Here is a 22,741-nt window from a genome sequence, read left to right on the forward strand (position 1 = left end):
TGTTCTTGTCTTCCTTTTCTTTTTTTTTTTTTTTTGGGTCCAGTCATGGGGCTTGAACTCTGGACCTGGGCGCTGTCCCTCAGCTCTTCAGCTCAAGGCTAGCGCTCTACCACTTGAGCCACAGCGCCACTTCTGGCTTTTTTCTTTTTGCTTATGTGGTGCTAAGGAATCGAACCCAGGGCCTCTGGCATGCAAGGCAAGCACTCTACCACTGAGCCACCTTCCCAGCCCTCATCTTCCTTTTCATCTTAACTCTCCAACCCCACTGAAAGCTGCACCCTACCGCCCCGATATGTCATGCTCCTGACTTTCCTTTTTAATTGGGTGGCCTATTTTAATAGGATGGCTCCCCCTGAGTTGAGAGCTTAGATTCTTTTATTCACTGTTATACTGAGGAGCCTGGAACTATACCTGACACACTGTGGATGCTCACTATATAATATCTGCTAAAAGAACAAATAAAAACACATTTGTATTACAAAGAAGTTTTGCCTTTATTTCACAAGACACCAGTGGTATTCTCTTCATAAATGCCATGAGTATGATGAAATGTTAGCCCTTTAATGCAAGAACTAGAGAAGCCTGTGGAACTGATGAGCCCTCCTCTTCCTGCTCCCTCTCTCCACCCCACATCAAATTAAATCCAATCTCAGGAGGTTCTGATATTTAGCCAGGGAGCCACTGGCCCCAGAGTGAGAACAATTGTTAAAATGGTGGTCTGCCCTAGAATCTGGATTTCTCAGCCACTCTTAACAACTCAAAGAAAGTGTGAGACTCAAATATAAGTCCCTTCCCCATCCCACTAGCCAGTTAAACATTAAACATAATCTTTCTACAAAGGACTTACTGCTTCGAGTGGAGTAATTCAATATTTGTAGCTGAGAACTTGGCAAACATTCAGATGAAAGCTGAAAATTTTAGTTAATAACCCAGAGATTTCAAAAAATACAGCTGTTACCACAGTACAGTCAAAATATCTGGCCAAGTGAATCAGTCCCTTGTCCGCTGAAAGTCTGAAGCCACAAGATTAAAAAACAGGATCTATACCACACAGAATGTGCTTTAATGGATTTTATTATTATAAGAGCAAAATAAAAAGGAATAATGAACACCTACTACATTTAAATAGGAGAAGAATCAAAGCATTGTAATAAAAACCATCCAGCTAAAAACAGAACATTTGATCGGTAAAACAACCACAATGTTTGACTTCATGTTTTATTTCAATGGTCACACTTCATTCATTGTTTGAAGGAAAACTAGGCTAGGTCTCAACAGGCAACAGTCACAGTTACTAAGCAAGTAAACACACCACCATGTCCGGCCTTCCTTTACTTCTTTCTGTCTTCAGTCTCATCTGGTTCTCTCTCCTGGTGCTCTCTTTCCCACCTCATTTCTTTTAACTCTTGTCTGTATTTCCGTTCAATGAACCGCTTCTGATGAGCCATCTGGGGAAAGTTATCTGTCACAAGAAGATATATTTTATACTTAATAAAGGATAGGTTCTAGTGCAGAAGATGACACAAACTATACATGCCCATGCACTGGTACATCCACATGACATGCGCACAGCTGTGGTCTGTAAGGTTGGAAACAAGAGAACTTTGCTTTCTTCTCCTATTCTCTCTCATTCGGAAACGTACTGGAAGTCTATATGGACAACTAAATATCAATGTCTGGTGCAAAGTTGAGTATAAAAGGCATCAAAACACATAGAAGTGGCCGGCCACCAGTGGCTCACCCCTGTCACCCTAGCTACTCAGGAGACTGAGGATCATGGTTCAAAGCCAGCCCCGGGCAGGAAAGTCCGAGAGACCCTTATCTCCAATAAACCACCAGAAAAAACTGGAAGTGGCACTGTGGCTCAAGTGGTAGAGTGCTAGCCTTGAGCTGAAGAGCTGAGGGACAGCCCCCAGGCCTAGAGTTTAAGTACCATGACCGACAATAACAACAAAAACCCCATTAAAGTGTTAGAAGACAGACATGTGGTTTTGGAATGCTTTTAACCAAGTGTTTCAACAAAGTCCTCCTGTAACATGCCATGTTCAAGAGAGAATAAAGGATATATTACAATGGGTTAAACCAAAAGTTCCAAACAAATAAGTGGTATTACCAAACCCTTATTTACCAAAAATTAAAGTTTCTGAAAAGAACAACATAATCAGGTGTTTTTTTTTAAAAAAAGGAAGTTATAGGCTAAGTCATTCTTTCTTGTAATTAATTAATTAATTAATTAAGCATCACCAAATGGGAGTTTAAGCTATATTTAGGTTTGGTCTTTGACATAAGATATAGAAATTGTACTATTCAGTTGTCATTTGCAGTCCAAGTTCAGTCTCACGATGAATTAAGAGCAAAAATAATGGCCAAAATGTTAAGACTTGGAAAAAATGATATTAAGTAAAGTAAACCAGGCCCAAAGCAACATAGGTCCCATGGTTTCCCTTATTTGCAATTACTAGTATATGTCTGAGACAAGCAGAAATGGTCAGATAAGTTGATGTTAGGAGAAATGAACCCCAAGATAAGGACTCAAATGTTCTTTCTTTCTTACGATTGTTTCTAACATATTTATAAGATGATTTCTTTATTGTTTTGTATGTCCCTCCCCCACGGCATAACCCCTGTTTTCACTGTATTTGATGTTGGTAGAATTTGTGGAGGGGAAGGGAAAAAACAAATCGTTTAAATAGGGATACAGGTGGACCCATTGCATCAATGAGATGTACAAGATGTTATGTCGAAAAACGAACACAACTTTGGCCGGGGGGAGGAGGGAGGTAGATGAGAAGGAGGGGAGATGGGAAGGGGAAACAAAGGAGGAGGCAACAATGCTTGATAAGACATGTACTCATTACCTTGCCCATGTAATTGTAACTCCTCTGTACGGTATTTTCACAATTAAAAAAAAAAGAACGGCCACTGAAACACACAGACACACACAGACACACACACACACAGACACACACACACACACACACACACCACAAATCAGAAAGAACACGTGAGATATGATAACCCCGAGGAAGTGATGCTCTGCCTAGCCAGCTGAGGACTGAGGCCCCGCCCTGGGCACAGCACTCCTCCATCTCACAGAGGACAAGTCACAGAGAGGGAGCAGGGTATTTGTGGAGAATCTCGAAAGTTTGCTTCTATTTTAAGAGCAAAACATAATGAAAGCATATCTATCTATTTATAGCATTTACCTAAATTATTTTTTGGCCTTTGTTTATGCAGTGCTCCATCTTCACCCCAGGTCAGAGAAAGACCAGGGCCAGAAAAAGCACTTGAAAGACAGGTGGCGAATCAGTAAAAGACTTTGTAAGTCCAGAGCCAGTTAGTTTTAAATGCAACAACTGACATGTGAACCTTCAGTAAAAGTACTTATTTACACTGATTTAAATAACTACAATTTTAGAAAAGAAATCAAGCAAATTCTAAGAAACTGTAAGTTTCTATCATGTGAACTTTGTTTTCAGTAAATTCTACTGTAAAACTGAATATGTATTTCTAAAAGTTCCCACTATTCAAAACTAACCATAGACTCACACATAGACATATGCATACACAAAATATCCACGAGTGTAAAAGAGCACATCTATAGTAGGATATAGTATGCAGCCATTAAGAGAATGAATTAGAGCCATTCTCTGTGACCTACATGTCTGCCTATGATATACTATTGGGCAAGAAAAATATATCTTAGCACATAAAACATGTTAAAATGTAAATATCTTTTAAATTTCATAAAATGATCAAAATCTAAACTGAAAGAAGTATTCATACATATACTTCTGTATCTGTATAAGATCTTAGAAGTTATAAGGAAATACATGGAAGGAAATACCCGCTGTGGTTTGCAGTTTACCAGGAGGCATAAGTCTCTGGATCAAAAGGAAAAATGAAAATCAAATGCACTTGAGAATGCTTTTTTTAAAAAGTTGAGAGTCCATTTTATACATACCTTACCTTCTACTCTACTCTGTGTGTGAAGAATAATTATAAGGAAAACAAAATCACATTTTATCAGCCCTTGCCATTTTTCCACTGCCTCATTTTCTTGCTATAAAACACTCCTTACATTATGAACATATAATTAGAGAAAAAGAGAGCAGCTTACATTTTTCAAGTGCATCCATTGCAGCTCCCATTTCTGCTTGCTGAATACTGTGAAATAAAATAAAGGTGAGATACACATTAAAGAATTAGTTCCAACAACATAAGGTATGGCTATAAAATATTAAGGCAGATTTTCATGTACAGTGCATAAAAATTCATCTGATTATTCCTACTGTCACATGCTGAACTGTGTGGACGGGAATACACACAAGAACATGCAGAAATGTGCACAAAGCCTATTTACAATGTTCATGCCACATTCTTAATGTTGTGATGAAATGGCTTCCATGTATATTAGGCTGGAAGTATTTCTTACTTAAGTTTGGAGAAAAAAAATCTTCATTGTGTTTAAAGAGAAAATATATATATGTATATATATGAATTATATATGTATGAATGCAATATAAATATATACAAAATTTGTGATGTTATATGACATATATATGAGGAAGCTACATTAATTGGAGGGTACAAGGAAAAGTGACCACATACATCTTTTTTTACATAAAGGTGTTAAGCGTGTCCACAAGGACTGTATTTCATGAAATACAGTTTCTGCAAGTGAAGCTGTGGCTCAAGTGGTAGAGTGCCAGCCTTCAACAAAAGATATAAGGGACTGTGCCCAAGCTCTGAATTCAAGCCCCAGTAGTGGCGCGCGCACACAGACACACAGACACACACACACACACACACACACACACACACACACACACACACACACAACCAGAATATGTATCTGATAGCTGTGGCATGCACAACACTACGTATGTTATGTCTAGCTTGCCTCAGTGCCTGCATTCTGTTGAGACTGAACTGGACAGAGGTGACCTGTGCATCAGCTAATCTGGTTTCCTCAAAGTAGCTCAAGGCCTTACCCTTTCCAGGGCTGATCACAAAGCCTAGAAGTTGGTTTGGTGCAGATATAGTCCTAGAGATTCATTTTGCTATGACATTCGAATAATCGGCACTCTAAATTAGCACAGACAGACTCCAGTCTAGAACCCTCCCCCCCTCCCCCCAGGACTTTCCTGTCCCCAGGTGCTCATTCAATGAAACTCAAGTATTTTCTTCTCATACCTTGGTCCTTTCCCACAGCCGATCCTCTCTCCCTTGAAGTAAACAGCCACGGTGTATGTTCTGGCATGGGAGGGTCCCACCGTCTGCAGAGTCCTGAAGGGAAGAGAAAGAACAGTAATTATGGTGAAGTGTTGCTTAATTACTTTTGCTGCTATACAACTGACAAAAATCTTGTGTTTATTGCCTAGATAGAGGAAGGTAAAAATAAACAAGAAATGAGAAAAATGGCAGACAAGTAAGTGGATAAGATTTTGATTTGCTAACTTGACAAATGCAGGGCTTTGAAGCAGGAAATTAAAAAAATTCTGCATATCACTTTTGTCTTTTTTCCCCCAAAGTAATATGAACAGCACTTGAAGATTCATAGTGAAGTACAGTGTGTATATCCCAAGTATAAATCACAAAGCTTTTACGGAGAAAAAGTTAAAGAACTAGCTGGGTGCAAGTGGCTCCTATCCGTAATCCTAGCTACTTAAGAGGCTGAGGTCTGAAGGACTGAAGGCCGACTGGGCAGGAAAAGTTGACTAGACTCCATCTCCAAACTAACCTGTAAAAGACAAGGATGGAGGTGCGACTCAACTGGCAGAACATCAGCCAAGCCAGCCAGCTAAGCTACTCGTCTACTCATATTTCTAAAGTATTAGTCACAGTTAACCACAAAAACCATTAGGGTAATACAACTCAAATCTCTTCCGAGTGGTTTCACGTCCGTTATGGATTCTCCCTAAAGTCTGCTATCTTACCTAATGGATCAGAATACATATTTATTTTCTGAAATACCTTGGATCATTTTGGAGGTATGCTACAATGTTAGGTTCACAGTAGTCACACCAAAAAACAAAGTTCCAGGTACTCCAGATTTGACTGATGTGGTGCAGATTTCAAACCCAGCAAAACTGGTAACTTCATGTAAAGGGGTAATTAAAAGTAGTAATTTTTTTAAAGGTAATGGAACGAACACAAAATAATGATGTAAAGCAATCCCTCCATCATGATAACCAAGAACAGATTTCTAGGGCTTCCAGGAGGAGGACTTCAGTCCTTCCCCGGGAGTCTCCATCCAGGGCGAGCATGCGCAGTGGCAGCTCTCCCAGGATCGCACTGTGCCGGGAGGGGTCACCCAAATTTTGTACCCTTTGATGGGGAAACACCTGGGCCCTTCATAGAATACAGGACAGATATTCATTACGCTTATTAGTCACACATTAAAGCGCTATTCCTAAACATTTGTGCTCTATCCCTCATACATAAAAGAAATGTCCTTCCAGGGGTGACAGCTTCTTGGACCGCTTGCTGGGGGAAGGGCCTCAGTCTCGCTTTCAGCACAAGGCGGGGTGGGGGGAGCCCAAAAAGTACTGTGACTGTTAAACAGAAACATGAAAAAAGATTCGAAATTCCCAACTTCCGTTTTGTTCTTCACTGGGGAGTGTCAAGTTTGCAAAGCCCGAAAGAGGGCTCTCATTCCATAGGAAATGAGCTGCACGCGGTGGGTGCTGGAAACCATGTGTTTGCGGAGGTTTTCATACATCCCTTAAGTTACATATCAGCCAAACCATGGGATGTAATCCATGTACTGCTGAAATAGCTCACAGGGTAATTCTTCCTTAAACCAACTTCTCATTCAACTTGGTGCCATTAGGTGATCAATCACATGACCTCAGAGCAAACCCACCGTTGAAACCGGTGTTAGGCAGGCTTTGTTGGGGGGCTGTTACTAGCAGGAAGGGGTTGGACTAAACACGTGAAAGAGGATGCACATGGTTGAAATAGATTGTCAGCAAGAATGATATCTGTTACAATTATATTAAGAAGCAGGAAGAATGTTGAGAGCAATAGAGGGGGTTGGCTGGAATATATTGTATACATTTGTACAAATGTCACAAAGAAATAGCCCTTTTATGGATAATGTATGCTAATTATAAAAAAAACACAGACTCTTGTGTCTGTGTCCTCCAGCAACTCCCTGAGTTATGTGGTGTAGTGATCCATTCTTTTTGAATGACTTTTCCTATATTCAAAAGCAGAAGGGAGCTTTTGCTATAAATCCTTGGGAAAAAAGCTGAAGCTCTGAGTTACCCAGCCAGCACGCTTCTTATAGTGATCACCCACAGCTATCCATCAGGCAACAGAGAGACAAAGTCACCAAGCAAAGCACAGAAAGGCAACCTAATACTGCTACCAAACATCCACACACCGCCAGCAAAGGTTATAAGATATAAAAAGATAAAACTTTAAAAGTTCCCGTGCTAATCTTGCAATCTTAGGATGCCTTCCTGTCAGGTGGTACTGGGGTTTAAATCAGGCAGGAACATTTTCTTAACAGGATTTGAACTCAGGGTCTAGCTTTTGTTCAGTTGAGCCATACTTCTAGAGTGGCTTCTTGCTAGTTATTTTGAGATGGAGTCTCATGGATGTTTCTGCCCTGGCTAGGTCTGATCTGTGATCCCTGATATTGGTCTCCTGAGTAGTTAGGATTCACAGGTATGAGTCACTGGGCCAGCCTTGTACCTCAACTCTGCCTATGCATAGCTAGGATTGCATACCCTAATACAGAAGTCTCCTCAACTTTGTGCTCAGGCTATTCTCACACATCAATCCTCCTGATCCTGGTCCCCCTGAAAAGCTGTGATTACAGATGTGAGCTAGCAAATCTAGGTGACCACCAGGCAGTAGTTCCCAGAGAATTTTATAGATGGGAGAAAGCAGAAATGATAGAGAGGCATCCCTTATTTACAACTAGCACTGAGAGCCCAAAGAGTTTCTGCATTGGGTCCAGTGTGACAGACAGTCGGGAAGTCACAACCCTAGCTCTTATGATACTGTATTGGTATCATAGTAGCAATGATATCATGAAACCACCCCACTGGATCATGGGTGGCCAACTCTAAACACACCGGCCCCAAGGCCTGCAAGCAGCAAGCACTTACTTGTACAAGGGGATGTCTGGCTCTTTCCCTTCAGTCCTAAGTGTCAAGCAACACTGCTGCAGCTGGGATTTGGGGTCATTCCAGTCCTGGTTCAGAATGAACTCCTGTGCAAATTCCCAAAAACATTTAGTGATGGCTTCTGGAATAACCAGAAATAAAATATACCATCATTTAAACTTTATCTGAACTCACTTTTAATCGCGGGAAGAAACAGACATTCATGAAGGTATGTACATATTCCAAGTCCTTATCAATGTACAGTGCTGCAATAAATGCTGAAAAACAAGATTGAACAGTAAATCACACGTCACAGGAGCAAAAGAATTGGACTTTTAAACAATGTTGTAGCAAGGTTTTCCAGATCCTCTGTGGTCCTTCTTCCCTCCTATCCTCCTCCCCATTTGTCCTCCCTCCCTCCTGTCTGCCAATCTACCCTCCTTCCCTCCTCAGAACAAACGCTGTACCTGTAGCTAAGAGAAAGCTTTACAGGACTCACATTCCAAAAGATCTGCCAATGTCTTGGTCCGCAGGGCCACGGGCCGCTTGGTTTTGTCGTTGGTGATGGCGTACTCCTGCATGCCCAACTCTTCTGCTACTTTGGCTTGAGTTCTGTTATTCACCAAAGAGCTTCGCAACAACTGGTCAAAAGGAATTGGAGTACACATACAAACAAATCATTTCACTTTTGATCTCTCTTGTCTGTGTCCTCCAGCAACTCCCTGAGATGATGGTTAACGTATACCCCATGTTTCTAGCATTTCTTTTTTTCAGTACAGTACTCTCTTGCTTGCTAAGCTGGCACTTTACCATCTGAGCCACACCTGCAGCCCCTTTTTGCACTAGTAACTTTAAGGTACAGCCTCACTTTTTGCTCAGGTTACTAGCATTGTCTAAGATCCTACTTGTGCTTCTGTGATGCTAGAGATGGTAAGTGTACACCACTGTACTCAGCCACTGTGCTACAGCACACACCACCACATCCAGCCACTAGTTGAGTGAGATGAAGGCTCATGAACTGCAAATTGTAAATTCCTGATCCTTACCTCTTAAGCAGCTAAGATTACAGGCTTAAACCACTAAGACCAGCTTCTAGTATCTTTTTTTTTTTTTTTGGGGGGGGGGGGGGGGTTGCAGTCCTGGGACTGGATCTCAGGGCTGGGCACTGTCCCTGTACTTTTTATTGTTCAAGTCTAGTGCTCTATCACTTGAGCCAGCTCCACTTCCAATATTTTGCTGGTTAATAGTTGATAAGAGTCTCATGGACTTTCCTACCCAGCTGGTTTTGAACCACAATCTTCAGTGCTAGAATGATAGATATAAGTCATCAGTGCCCAATTCTAGCATCTTCTTAATAACTACCTGTGCTTCGACAACAGAATTTTACCTCATAGTTAAAGAGCTCAATTGCTTGCTTAGTATCATAGAGTTGGGCTAGAGTATACATTATAACATTATGAAAACTCACAGCTTGGGCAGGAGGTGTGGCTCAAAAAGAAGGGAGGAAGTTATGGAGGAAGGAAGAGAGGGAGAGTGAACAGAGGGAGAACAGGCAGGAGGGGAGAAGAGAAGTCAAATGTAAATAGCCACCAAGTCGGACGACACCGGTTCTAATTCTGATGTTACAGGACTTAGAAAAGTGATCTTATACTATGCACTGTTGAGAAGATTAAAATTACTTACTTAGACTTTTACTTTTATTATTACTTTAAAGATTTAGTCTATGTCCTGAAGCTCTGGTTTTGACAGTGAAATCCTTTCATCAAATTCACGTATAATTTCCACATTTTAACTTCAGGGATTCAAAACTGAAATGTCTATTAGGAATTTCAGAGAGTCAAGAGATGCAGAAGAACTATTCAAACAGCAACATTCAACATTGCTGAAAACCGAAGAACCATGGCCCAGGTAGTAAGCCCAAGAACACGCGTGGCTTAGCCGCGTAACCTCATTCAGTGAGAGGCCGGGGAGAAGGCTGGGAAAGGGGTTGAGAACAACAGGGGAATCCCCAGGATTTGGGGAATAATGCATCTAAAAGTGACAGCTTTTCCCAGAACAGTGTAATGGGTCCTAGGATTCCTGAAGATGAGGACCAGAAGCAGGAAGCGGTGCGAGTCCCTGGTGTTCCATTTCCGCTCTTCCATATTGCACTTGGCTGATTAGACACAAGTTTTATGCTCTGTGGTTGCACAGTGTCAACAAAGCTTATGAAAATCAAGATTTATCCTCAGTGCTTGATATTGAATCCTTGACAATAGATAAATAAGAAACAATATGTTCTTAATTTGCCTGACAATGATTCATGAAGCAGAAATACAACTTGATCTTCATAAGCTATGCTTGTTGCTGAATTTCAGACTATTATTCTTTGCCTGTCTTTACTTCCTTCTGCCTCCCGTTTGCCCCCCTTAACTCAGTGCTCTTTTCAATCCAGTGGTTCATTAAAATTAATATCCACCAAGCAGATCAAAATTAAAAAGGCCAAACATAAGACCCAGTGAATAAAGAGCCCAGCAGCCTAATATCTTATAATTACAGAGTACTTGAGCTGAAAGGGATCTACCACTTGGGATTTAGATTTTACTTGGATGGGGAGGAGGGGGGAAGGGTTCCAAAAGTATAGGCAGAGGGCAGCCTGGCTACCTGAGGAACACAATTATGCTGAGCAAGTTGGGTGCTGTCAGCACCTAAGCTTCGGTTGAGGGGAGAAAACTTAGGCTATGTGCCTGGTGTGTTCATGCACCACACCAACAAGCCCCATGGGCACAGGGCCCACAGATGATGACAGGTCGCTGGTTACAGGGCTCCAGCTGCCACCTTCCCGTGTCAGGGCTCCTCACTCAAGGGCTGTGCAGTAATGCTGTCTGACAGCCAAGAAGGAAGGCAGAGGGGAATGGAGGCAGACATGTCCTTGGTTCTATTTAAGACAAGCCCTGACAGTTCTTGAAGCAGCAGGGTTAGTGAGCAGGAAGTGGGGTCTCTACCTTCTTGCCAAAGACTCTGAGAAGGAGAAGGAAGCGATTACTTAACCACATTTTGTAGTGTGTCTAAATTTGGAAGAGGAGTTGAAATGAGATCAGACCTCGTTCTTTACTTAAACATAGCAAGCTGAAGCTGAAGTGGTGGTTCTTTAAACAATAATCCTATCTTTGTTCTAAATAAACCTGGCTCCACAACAGCCTTGCTACTTGTCAGAGTGGGATCCAGAAGGGATCAATAGGAAGAAAACCAGAAGTTATGGAGGTTCAGTGGAGCAGTGATGAAGGCTGGGTCACTCGCCGGGCTGGGTGCTGAAAGCTGCCGGTCCCTGAGGATCAACAGTATCCTCTTACTGCCCAAGGGAGGGCCTTGATCCCAAGGGGCCCTCACCAGACTGCTCCCACAATGCACTGTGCAGGCGGCAGCATCAGCACAGACACACACATGCTCATCCAGACCCTGGGTTTCCAGAAAGGCTGACCCTAAGTAAAGGCCTTTTATGGGCCACACACCTGGCTGCAACAGAGTAGTAAAGGGGCTTCTGACATACCAGTGTCTGGGCTTCTTCCAAGAACCAAGGAGTGCAAATTGCTATAGGTGGAACTTGGACACTTATTTTCAAAGAAATTCGTGCTCACAGACGGAGATAAACACAGACTCAGAAGTGAAAAAGACTGAGTATGTCAGTGGGAAGTGGGTTGGTGGCAAATGGAAGGGGCCTGGACACTGTAGAATGACCACTGGGCAAACAGAGCTCAGCGAGGAGCCTAGACTATCAGTCTAGGCTGGCAGATGATGGAAATAAGTTATACTTTTTCTGGATGGGGACAAAGAAATCCAGAAGCAGTTTTGGTGGGCCAATTTAAATGTGGCAAGACACAGGGTCTACAGATGTTGATGTTATACACATACGCGCACACACACACACCAAAGATGATATATCTGCTCATTTTTTGGTAAAAATCTGGAAAAGAAACATCAAGCACTAAACTGAGCACAACATAGCTATCAGACTGTATAAATAATGTCTTGTTTTACAGATTTTTTTTTTATACTCTGTCATGTCCTAGCTAAGGTACTGTATGTTAAGTTACTAAATGTCTCTGGGCCTCAATATCTTCAACTGTATAATGGAGCAAATAGAAACTCCTCATGGGGTTATGATAAGGATTAGAATAAATCAATGTGCACACGACAATGGTGGAATTATAATAAAGACACTTGACATGTTAGCTTCTGTTTCTATTTACAATAGCAGCCCCATTATTAGGTAAGATTTGCTTGCCCTTCTACTGAAGAAAAGGGTTCTAGAAATTCCTTTGGATTTGATGTTCAATGCAAAATGTTTTGGAGATCCCTGCTCCCTCACTACCCTCTGAGCACTCCATTTCCCCAAGCAGTAACCTAATCCTAACAATCCTTTATTTAATACTCTCCTAAACAAATGAAGTTTAATATGAATAGCCAGAAACACTTAAAAAAAAAAAAAAAGCTAGTCAGGCTGTCAGGGACCCGCAAAAGCAACCTCAGACTCAAATGAAGTTTGTGAGAATCCAGTATGTTTCCCACTGTCTCAGCAGAGCAGTCCTTCACCATTTCTTGACACTTAAATTTTCAGAGGAACAAGGTTTGCTGGTTTAAATCAAACACATATATTGGCATTCTCCCTTTAACTTCCTTATTCACTCTTGATTTGAAAGAAACCACAGCCGTGGGACATGAGCTACGAAAGAGGGCCATCTAGTGTAAACTAGGTAGGCTGTGATTTATTATTCTGAAGGCTTTCATAGAAGAACACGGGAGAAAGCAGAATACGTTATTAAAAGTGACAGTGATATGCCACACAGGACTATTATACCAAGAGTGGTAGCCAGATGGTCTCCATTTCCCATGATAATTAAAGAAAAGGTACACAAATGGTAGCAGGCAGAGTGCAGGTCAGATACAAAGAGCCGCATTATGTCAGCCATAGAGAAATCCTCAAGCAGGAGGCCAGGGAATCCATCTTCTCAAAGAGATCTCTCAGATAAGATCCCCACTTGGCTGGATGATTTATGCTCAGCGCTGTCTGCAGACAGCAGGGTAGGATGAGATCACTGCCTCTCAAGTTTTTTTATTTGTGATCCTTGCTCTCTTTCCCATTATCCCAAGTCATTCCTCTATAAGCAAACAAGATCTTCTGCCAGTTCACCTTGCTAGGACATGTCACCATTGGGCACAATGCCTTACAAAGAATAGGCTTGGGGATTAGCAACTCTGCTTTAGCTCAGAGAATACTCCTAGGCTGAAAATTTGCAAGTGTCACGAGACAAGCATTCTGGTGCCAGTAGATGCTTTTCCTTTCCTGGAGACACTCTCATAGTTACCTTGACTCAACTGGGTAGGCTCATCCTTAAAAAACAAAATCTTCACTGTATGCAACAGAACTTCAGTTTAACAAAATGAATACCAGGAAGCTAGAACATGTGTTGTCAGCAGGTGGGGGTGGAGAGAGGCCAAGAGAAGGCCGGGGACAAACAAACAGAGAAAGGAAGGGTGGGCAAACACAGTCATATTATTCAATGTGCACATGTGAAAATGGAACCAGGGTAACCTGAAGGGATGGGTGGGGCTGAGAGAGATGGGGAAGAAATGGGAGAAGGGATGACACTAAGACACACTGTATTCATAAACTGACACGGACATACAGAATTAAAACCGTCTTGTATAACCTCGTAAAGTGAATTTTTTTAAAAAAGAAAGAAATAGAAAGTTGCTTGATATTCCAATTTAAACTCGGTTATACCAAGACAATTGTATCCAACTAGCATTCTCTCCCAAGTAGGCCTTCTTACATATCTAACTTACAGAGCAGTATGTTTGTCCTCATCAGCATTCAACGCTTGGAAACCACAATTACATCGGCTCAGTTGTCATTACTCTCCTGTAAACCAAGTGTGTGAGGGACTGGCTCAAAGCTAACTGAAGCTTTCCAATCTGATTTACTATGCCCTTTAACCACGATTATTCATTTAACAAACTCTCCATACACCTTCAACTGCAATATGCAATTCTTCCCACATTTTTTTAATTAGTGGCATTCCTTAGGTCATTCAAAGGATCGTCCTTAGTTTCTTCCTTACACCTAGAGCAACATGTCACCTCCTTGCAGGGTCAATTCCTCTGCCCTCTCAATATGACTTAGCTGTCTGTAAAACTTACACTTTACTGCGTTGTGTATTAAGAACATCCTTTGTGTAAGGGGCTGCTGGGCCAAACTGAGATGAACAGACGAATGCTCTCACAGAACTTCTAATATACTGAGACAGCAGGCAGATGAAAGTTAGGGGCCAGGGACAGAATGGTTTCCAGGCAGAAAAGCAGGTACAACAAAAGCCTGATGCAGGAAGGACTTGCAGAAACACCACATAGGCTGGCACAGATTTGGAAGAGCCCATGTCATGAGGCTGGGTATGTGGGCAGGGCCAGTCACCCTGACCTCTGGTCATTCACAACTCACTGTCTGAAGAGTATTACTCTGGGATGAAAAGGCCATTCATTCAAGGCTCATTTCCTGATCAATGATCTATCAGGATTTTCCCAAGCACTCAGATCAGAATGAAGAAAATAGATATAAGCCCTTTCTGTCATGGAGTTTATACTCCGATGGGAATTTTCCCTGTAACAAGTAAAACAGGTACTTTGTCCTGAGGAGAAAATGAAGTTTCAGCCCCATGGAGGGATCTTAGTTAGGGATCTTGAGTAAGGTGGGTTAAAGAAGGCCTCATTGCTACGATGGCTTTGACTCAGAGCTGAAGGAAATGAAATTTGGCTTTATGGACAACCAAGAGAAGGAGAATGCAGCCAGCTGAACTAGCACATGCAAAGGCTCCAAGGAAGGGCTGGTTCGGTGTCCTGTAGAAACCTAGTTGAGGCTGAGGTAAAGAGTTCAAGAGACAAAGTCAGAGACAGCAGCCGGAAGGCAGGTCCTACAAGGTGACCCTATACCTTTCCCTTTTACACTCAGTACAATTGGGAGTAAAAGACTGAGCACGTGCCCAGAAAACAGTTGTCATCTGACTTCCCATTAAACAATCTCTCTAGATTCTACGCTGAAAACAGACTGGGAAAAGGGGAAGGAACAGATAAAAGAGAGTGTGGAATCAGTAGCCTGAGTTGGAGGTGGTCAATTCAGAATAACAAAAAAAGAGAAAACATCAAAGGGCCATGCTGATGGTTGACAGATGAAGAGAGAAAAGCTAAGGAATAATGGAATGATTCTTACTGATATATGAACACTGAAAAAGAAGTATTTAGAGGGAAAAACTGTTCTGCTTTGGGCACATTAGGTTCGAAATGCTTATTAGAAATTCAACTAAGAATTTTTTCCCCCAAATAAATCTTTTCTCCTTTTAATTTGTTCTCTCAAGTGTTTGTCATAGCAATGCAAAAATCTGACTAACAGTTCCCTAAAGGAAGCTGTCATCAGAAGAACAGCAGATATATTACAGACACACTGTCACATTCAAAACTTTGGAATCATTCTGAACACTTACTTTGTGTAATTATGTTTCATTTGTCTGATAATCTGACATTTAATTCCCTAAGCAGATTGGATTCCCATGGAAGTGTGGCTATGTATACTTTTGGTGACAACAGTATAACAACGAAAGAAGTGAGTATATTTATGAATCTAAATATTAGAGTATACCTTCATTAGATAGGTGGAGTGTACAGTCTGAAGGAGTACAGTAGACTGTCCATCGTGTAGGCAGTGTACAAAAATACCCACAGGAGCCAGGTGCTGAGTGGCTCACGCCTGTAATTCTTGCCACTCAGGAGGCTGAGATCCAAGGATTGAAATCAGCCTATGCAGGAAATTCTATAAGACTCTTACCTCCAATTAATCACCAAGAAGCTGAAAAGTAGGGCTATGGCTCAAGTGGTAAAGTGTCACCAGGAGCAAAAAAAACTAAGAGACAGTTAGTTGCCAGGACCTGAGTTTAAATTCCAGTACTAGTTGGGCACGAATGGCTCACACCTGTAATCCTAGCTACTCAGGAGACTGAGATCTGACGGCCAGCAGTTTAAAGCCAGTCCAGGCAGAAAAGCCTGTGAGACTCTTTATCTCCAATTAACCTCTAGAAAACCAGAAGTGCAGCTGTGGTTAAAAGTGCTAGAGTGCTAGCCTTGAGCAAAAAAACTCAGAGCCAGCACCCAGATCTTAATTTCAAGCCTCATGACTGACAAAAACAAAACAAACAAACAAAAAAGTGTACAAGAGCATCGATGACAAGCTTTTCAAAGGGCAGCACACATCCCGGGGGGGAAAATGCAGGCCCCAGAAGCCGCTCTTCTGCAGGGTGGTGCCACACTCCCTGTGCTCTACATGACTCCAATCTAGATTCCTGCCTTTGAAACTTCAGAAACATTACTTTCTCCCTCCAAAAGGGTCTCTTTGTCAATCACAAGCCTGTAATATTTTGACAGCTATGCAGAACTTTCACAAAGATTGAAGCGAGCTAAGCTGCTGAAGAGTCTGTAGGTGATAGAGATGAGGAAGAGAGAGGACATAATCAAGGACTCTGGAAGAACATGGTTAGACCTTGTGAATGTACGAATACAGGGGTGGGGGAAGGAAGAAATCAACGGCACTCCTAGGTTATAATTCTGGGTAGGTGATGTGCTGTTCCATTACTAGGGGAAGTCTGGACAAGGAGGCAGGGAAGAGGTCAATCTCTTGCAGAAATGCTAAAGAGGCAGCTGGAACTGGAGCTCAGAACACAGCTGGGTCTGAAGAGCTCAGCTTCTGTTCGCAGGGAGAAAGTGCTGTCACTCAAAGAATAGATACTGGGAGAGACACCAGGAAGAAGGGAACATGGCCCAGGAGGGCCTTCTGAGAAATTGTTTACTAACTGTAAAAAACAGGACAAGCTGGGCACCAGTGGCTCACACCTGTAATCCTAGCTACTCAGATCTGAGGATTGAGGTTCAAAGCCAGCCCAGGCAAGGAAGTCCGTGAGACTCTTATCTCCAATGAACCACCAGAAAACCAGAAGTGGCACTGTGGCTCAAGTGGTAGAGTGCTTGCCTTGAGCTGAAGAGCTGAGGGACAGCGCCCAAGCCCAGAGTTCAAGCCCCATAACCAACCAAAAAAAAGAAAGAAAGAAAAGAAAAGAAAAGAAAAAAACAAAAAACGACAACTCAGAATGTGCAGTACGAGTTGGGCTGGTTGTGTTCTCAGAACTACCACCTATTTTTGGTGAGTGTGCTAGTACTGGGACATGAATTCAAGGCTTCCCACTCTCCTTTAGCTTTTTCACTCAAGGTAGCACTCTACCACTTCAGCCACGGCTCTGCATCTGGATTTTTGGTGGTTTATTGGAGATAAGAGTCTCACGAACTTTTCTGCACAGGCTGGCTTTGAACTGCAGTCCTCAGAACTCAGCCTCCTGAGTAGCTAGGACTCTAGGTGTGAGCCACCAGCACCGGGCAACAATCTTGACTCCTATGACATCTACTCCTTAATGGAGAGCACTGAATATACAATACACTATTTTTCTGAGTGAGATGGAACACAAGTTTATTCCTCCGGAAGATCCACGTTTTCTTAGGAATTTAATAGCAACTCAAGAAGAAAACACTTACCTAAAAGCAGTTAACTTGAAATGGTAATCAACTTAATTTAAAATTAAAGCACCACTGATTCCTCAGAGCTTATAGTGTATAGTACACAGCAGAAGCTCAATCCCCACTGGGTGAATGAATACTGGGTTTAGAAATTCCACCAAAAAATTACACCTAAACATAGGAAAATCACCATGTTCACCCTAATTACAATATTTAAGTCTCACTTAAACTATTTCTAGGGTTCACAGTTGCAGAAATAAGATTCAATGCTTTTCAAAGCTAACCATGCATAAAAAAATCATAAAGTTGCAAAAACTTGTTATTTTCTTCAACATAATAAAAGCTATGTTAACAAAGGTCTTAAAGGGTACCACCATGTTTTGTTGGCCCAAGAAGCAGCTGCCTTGCCCATGCCCAATTCTCAAGGGACTTCTCCAAGGTTACTCCTTGCACTTGAAGAGGTCATCGCAACTGGCTGCTAGATATGTGTCCTTCAGCTTTCTAGGCATATCACTGACTGGGTTTGTCCAACAACATGAGTCCTTATTGGTGCCTCTTGATCTGGTTTTCATGTCATGCCCTTATTTCTCTAGTCCCAGTTTGTGGAAAGCCAGTGCACAACCCTACCCATGTTTAAAGGTTCAAACACCATCATACCCATGTGGCCTTCTTTCCACTCCACAGCTCAAAGAAATCTTTGCCTAAACTGCACAAGAGTAACAATTTACCTACCTCTTTAATACTTAACATAGTCTACTTATACTTTTAATAATGCATATTTATGTGTAAAGACACAAATAATATACACAGAGTATTAGAGTTTTTTTCATAATCACTCACTTATATTTTAATCTCTTCTAGGAGGATTTTGATTTGTTCTTTGTTTTGGTGTGATGAACTCAGGGCCTGAATGTTGTCCCTGAGCTTTTCTTACTCAAGACTAGCACTCTACCACTTGAGCCACAGCTCTGCTTTCAGCTTTTTGGTGGTAAATTGGAGGTAAGAGTCTCACAAACTTTCCTGCCCAGGCTGTATTTAAACCACAATCATCAGATCTCAGCCTCTTGAGTAACTAGGATTACAGGTGTTAGTCACCAGTACCCAGTGGTTTTAAAATCCATTAAAACATAGACTTGGTGTTACTCATGTCTGCTTCTTCATGAGGCCTAGCTCAATGTCTTGCACGGAGAGGATGATCATTAAATGAAAGAATGTAACATGAGTGCTCATCATATGCTTGCTTTGAATACAATGCACACAATAAAAATGAACAATGCCAGGACATGCTATAGCCACTACTGCAGTTGGGATATGAAGCGTTCCTCCTTAAAGGCTCACCCTTGGTGGGCTTGCTCCCTAGTCATAGGTGACTGGATGCTGAGGGCACCAACTTCATCGATGGATGGGTTAATAGCAATATTAGGAGGCAAAAGCTACTGGTAGGCACCAGGCGTGGGGGGCGTAGCTTTGGAGGATAGATCTAATTCCTGGCCCACCTTTCTCACTTGGTGCTTTCCACAGTCACTACGAGGTGAGCAGACTCCTTCCCGACACACTCCCATTGCCGTATTTTGCCTGGTCCCAGGCTCAAAATGAAGGAGATAGTTGACCCTGAACTGAAACTTCTGAAAACTATGAATCAAAACCAACCTAATTCTCCTTTGTTTCCATCAGCTCTTTTGTCACAGCAATAGAAAGAGAGAACTAAGTCACCAAATTCATAAATATGGATTCAATTCTTCTGGCAATCTTATTGGACAGCGCAGTTAAATACCAACTCACAGTTAAGTGGCCTTCGTGATGATCCGGGAAATGAATGAATAAGTACTCCGTGGCGACCAGCTGCATAATGGAGTCACCTAGGAACTCCATTCTCTGGTTGTGGCCTCTGGAATATCAATGTTGAGAAATCAATAACCATATTTGGATGGAAGGGAAAACGATAATGCAATTTTTCAGACGTGACTTGGGGAGGCAGTGTGTTCATTTTGTTTGAAAGTACAAAACTAAATTCCCTGAGGATGCTCAACTATAAAGAGCTCTGAGTTCATTTAGGCTGAGCTTCAAAGAAGAGCAAAATGAACATGTTCTACAAATTAGACAACAGCTGAAGCAAAGACTGGTAAACAGAACCTTGCCAGAAGCTGAGTGCCAGTTGAAAAATAAACTTTGTAACAAAGCAAAAGGGCCCAAGAATTTTTCCTACTATACATGCAATATATACTCGATTACTCAAAACTTAAATTTAGTTTAAAGACATCTAAAAAAATCTGCAAGAATCTGTAATCTTTACAGTTTAAACAAGGTTGAGACTATCTAATTTGGGAGACGGGAGTCAAAAATAGTATTTAAAGCCAACAATTTCTGCTTCTTGTCTTTCCTTTTCCTATTCTGATCAAATTCAGTATTGCACATGCTAAGCAAACACATGACTACTGAACCACATGCTTAGCCTAAATTTTGTTTATTTTTGTAATTATGTCACTCATTGTCCAATCATTCATGTAGAGCAGAGGTTGGAGGACTGAAGCAGTTCATGGCCTGTGTCAAAGTTTTATTGGAAGACAGCCATCGTCCTTTGGTTATGACTACAGCTGCTTCAGGGCCAATTCTAATCACTACAAAGAAACCATCATGTGCTCTTCAAAGCCTATAATTTCAGTATGTCTCTGGAAAAGCTTTGCTTCCTTCAAAATTCTTTTAAACAAGGAACAAGATGCCTGTTAATGGGATTTAAAAAAAAAACCCAGCTCAGAGCTATCCCTGGCCATACCACCACCTCCCTAGTCACCTCCTCACAATGACTTTCCTAGTCATAAGTTTAAAATCCCAATCCCTTCGAAGGGACAACATTGAGTGCAAAGAACTCACAGGGTCAGATGGTTAAATCCCACAGTTCTCAACGTGAATGCCCTTGCCAGAAGTCGAACGTGAGTGAAAATTACTCCAATTGCTTCTTCAAACTCTGTAAGTTTCTGTAGGACTGGAGAGGTTTCAATAAGTTGTCGATCAGTATTTGGCTCTTGTAGCTATAGACACATAGAAAGAAAATGAAAACAATGTGTAGTGTTTGGTTGTAAGAATAATTATCAATTCTAGGACAGTATAAAATTCCATCCCCCATGGGCAGACATTTCTGAAATGCCATTAAAACATGGAAGCTTCTTTCTCATTTCTTAGAATGGCAAACAAACCTAATATTTAAAGAAGGCTCAAATAATATTTTCCAATCTTCTATCAAATTTCAAGGCCAAGTACTGTACACAGATAGTTCAAAATCCCTAGTATTAGACCAACTCTCCAAGGAAGAGTCAGGCTGGAAAGCAGCTGGTGGAGAATATACATCTCTAGTAAACCAGTGGTTCTTGAACTTTTAGCATTCAGGAGAACACTCAGAGGGCTGTTAAAGGCAGGTGGCTAGGCCCCACCCTGAAGTGACTGACTTCACAAGTCTGGAGTGAGGACTGAGAATCTGCCTTGCTGACAAGTTCCCAGGTAAGGTGGGTGGTCATCATCTGGGGACTGCCCCTTGTGACCCACCATTTTAGAGCAACTTGACTACTCCACGTTCTCTAGGCACTATAGTATTTTAGCAAACAAACACCATTAAAACTGAGTTTATGGGCTGGGAAGGTGGCTCAGTGGTAGAGCACTTGCCTTGCATGCATGAGGCCCTGGGTTCAATTCCTCAGTACCACATAAGCAAAAAGAAAAAAGCCGGAAGGGGCGCTGTGGCTCAAGTGGTAGAGTGCTAGCCTTGAGCTGAAGAGCTGAGGGACAGCGCCCAGGCCCAGAGTTCAGGCCCCACCACAGGACCCAAAAAAAAAACACACACACACACACAAAAAAACCTGAGTTTATGGGAGACAGTGAGGGAAGGGTGACATTGTTCAAAAACAAATATACTCTTTATCTGACTTATATAACCGTAAACCCTCTGTACACTACTTCTACAATAACAATAAGTAACTTTCTAAATGTAATTAACATAAATTATAGTCATTATACATTTTGTGTAAAAAACTGAGTCTAGCTTCCACAGGGAATTATTCCACTAGATACATGGTGCTCTATAATAATGAACCTGTAATGATTAGCAAATAGCAACTGAAAGGTGCCATTAAAATGAACCTTTTTAACAACTCTGGGCAATCACTGCTATTAATGAGGCATATTTAAAGTATTATGACTTAATGTCATTTATTACGACAAAGTCTCATTCATTATTTACACATATTTGAGTATGAAGATGTGTTTAGATGGATATGTATATGCATTCATCCCAAAGAGAACTAAAAGCAAAGTACAGTGAGCATTTTTAACTGATGAAAAGCATGTTACCATGTGTAGATCTTTTAAAATCCCTAAATCCTGAGCAAAAAGTAATCATATGGCACAGAATTTTTAGTCTGCAGTAAATTTTATGCAATCTGAGTTAAATCTCTCCATTCCTAAAATGAAATTAGTTTACAACTTAGCAATGTTAATTATTTGTTCTCCTTTTTAAATATGCCAGACTGGCTTCCACACTGTTATTCCTTCAACACTGTATGTTGCATAGCACTTGTTAGTAGGGGTGATAGGACCAGTAATTCTAGACTTTCTGCTTTGTGAGGAAAGGTCAGCCCCAGACCTCCTAAACCACATGAACACAAGGCATGGGTGCATCTTGCTATGAATTCTAATGACTTCCAAGTTTCCCTATCTGATTATTTGAAATTATCGCACCCAAAGGGAAAAGAACTACCGATAAAAGTGGGAGAAGCAAAGAAAGGCAAAGGAAAGTGAAAGGAAGATCTGGAGTTAAAAGCTCACTGCAGACAGGAAAATCACACTTACCTGGAGTGGGTGGAGAGGATAATTGAGCCAGACTTCTCGCAGGTCCTAGAAAATGGAGTGATGCCTTTAATGCTCAAGGGAAGCATTTAATACACTCGAGAGTACTAAATAAAATGTCATTATTTGAAATACTGAACTATTTCAGATGCTGACTCCACTTACTGCAAATTCAATAGCACTAGCAAACTAATTTT

General features: G+C 41.5%; 1 protein-coding gene across 2 annotated transcripts in view; it reads right to left on the reverse strand.

Annotated features, from left to right (window-relative positions):
- Window positions 1-1,203: 1,203 nt before the first annotated feature.
- The window catches only part of Drosha (drosha ribonuclease III), a 127,510-nt gene continuing 105,972 nt past the window's right edge, over window positions 1,204-22,741 (reverse strand). For both annotated transcript variants that reach the window (XM_042690511.1, XM_042690510.1), the window contains exons 27-35: window positions 22,548-22,592; window positions 20,580-20,737; window positions 19,491-19,596; window positions 8,620-8,761; window positions 8,316-8,398; window positions 8,124-8,227; window positions 5,197-5,289; window positions 4,121-4,167; window positions 1,204-1,462 (exon numbers count right to left, since the gene is read on the reverse strand). In XM_042690511.1, the coding sequence (XP_042546445.1) occupies window positions 1,332-1,462; window positions 4,121-4,167; window positions 5,197-5,289; window positions 8,124-8,227; window positions 8,316-8,398; window positions 8,620-8,761; window positions 19,491-19,596; window positions 20,580-20,737; window positions 22,548-22,592 (909 nt within the window). In that variant the 3' untranslated portion in view covers window positions 1,204-1,331. The remainder of the gene's footprint in view (window positions 1,463-4,120; window positions 4,168-5,196; window positions 5,290-8,123; window positions 8,228-8,315; window positions 8,399-8,619; window positions 8,762-19,490; window positions 19,597-20,579; window positions 20,738-22,547; window positions 22,593-22,741) is intronic.

Source organism: Dipodomys spectabilis, unplaced genomic scaffold (assembly GCF_019054845.1).
Source record: "Dipodomys spectabilis isolate Male_0828 unplaced genomic scaffold, ASM1905484v1 ptg000138l, whole genome shotgun sequence".
NCBI lineage: Eukaryota > Metazoa > Chordata > Mammalia > Rodentia > Heteromyidae > Dipodomys > Dipodomys spectabilis.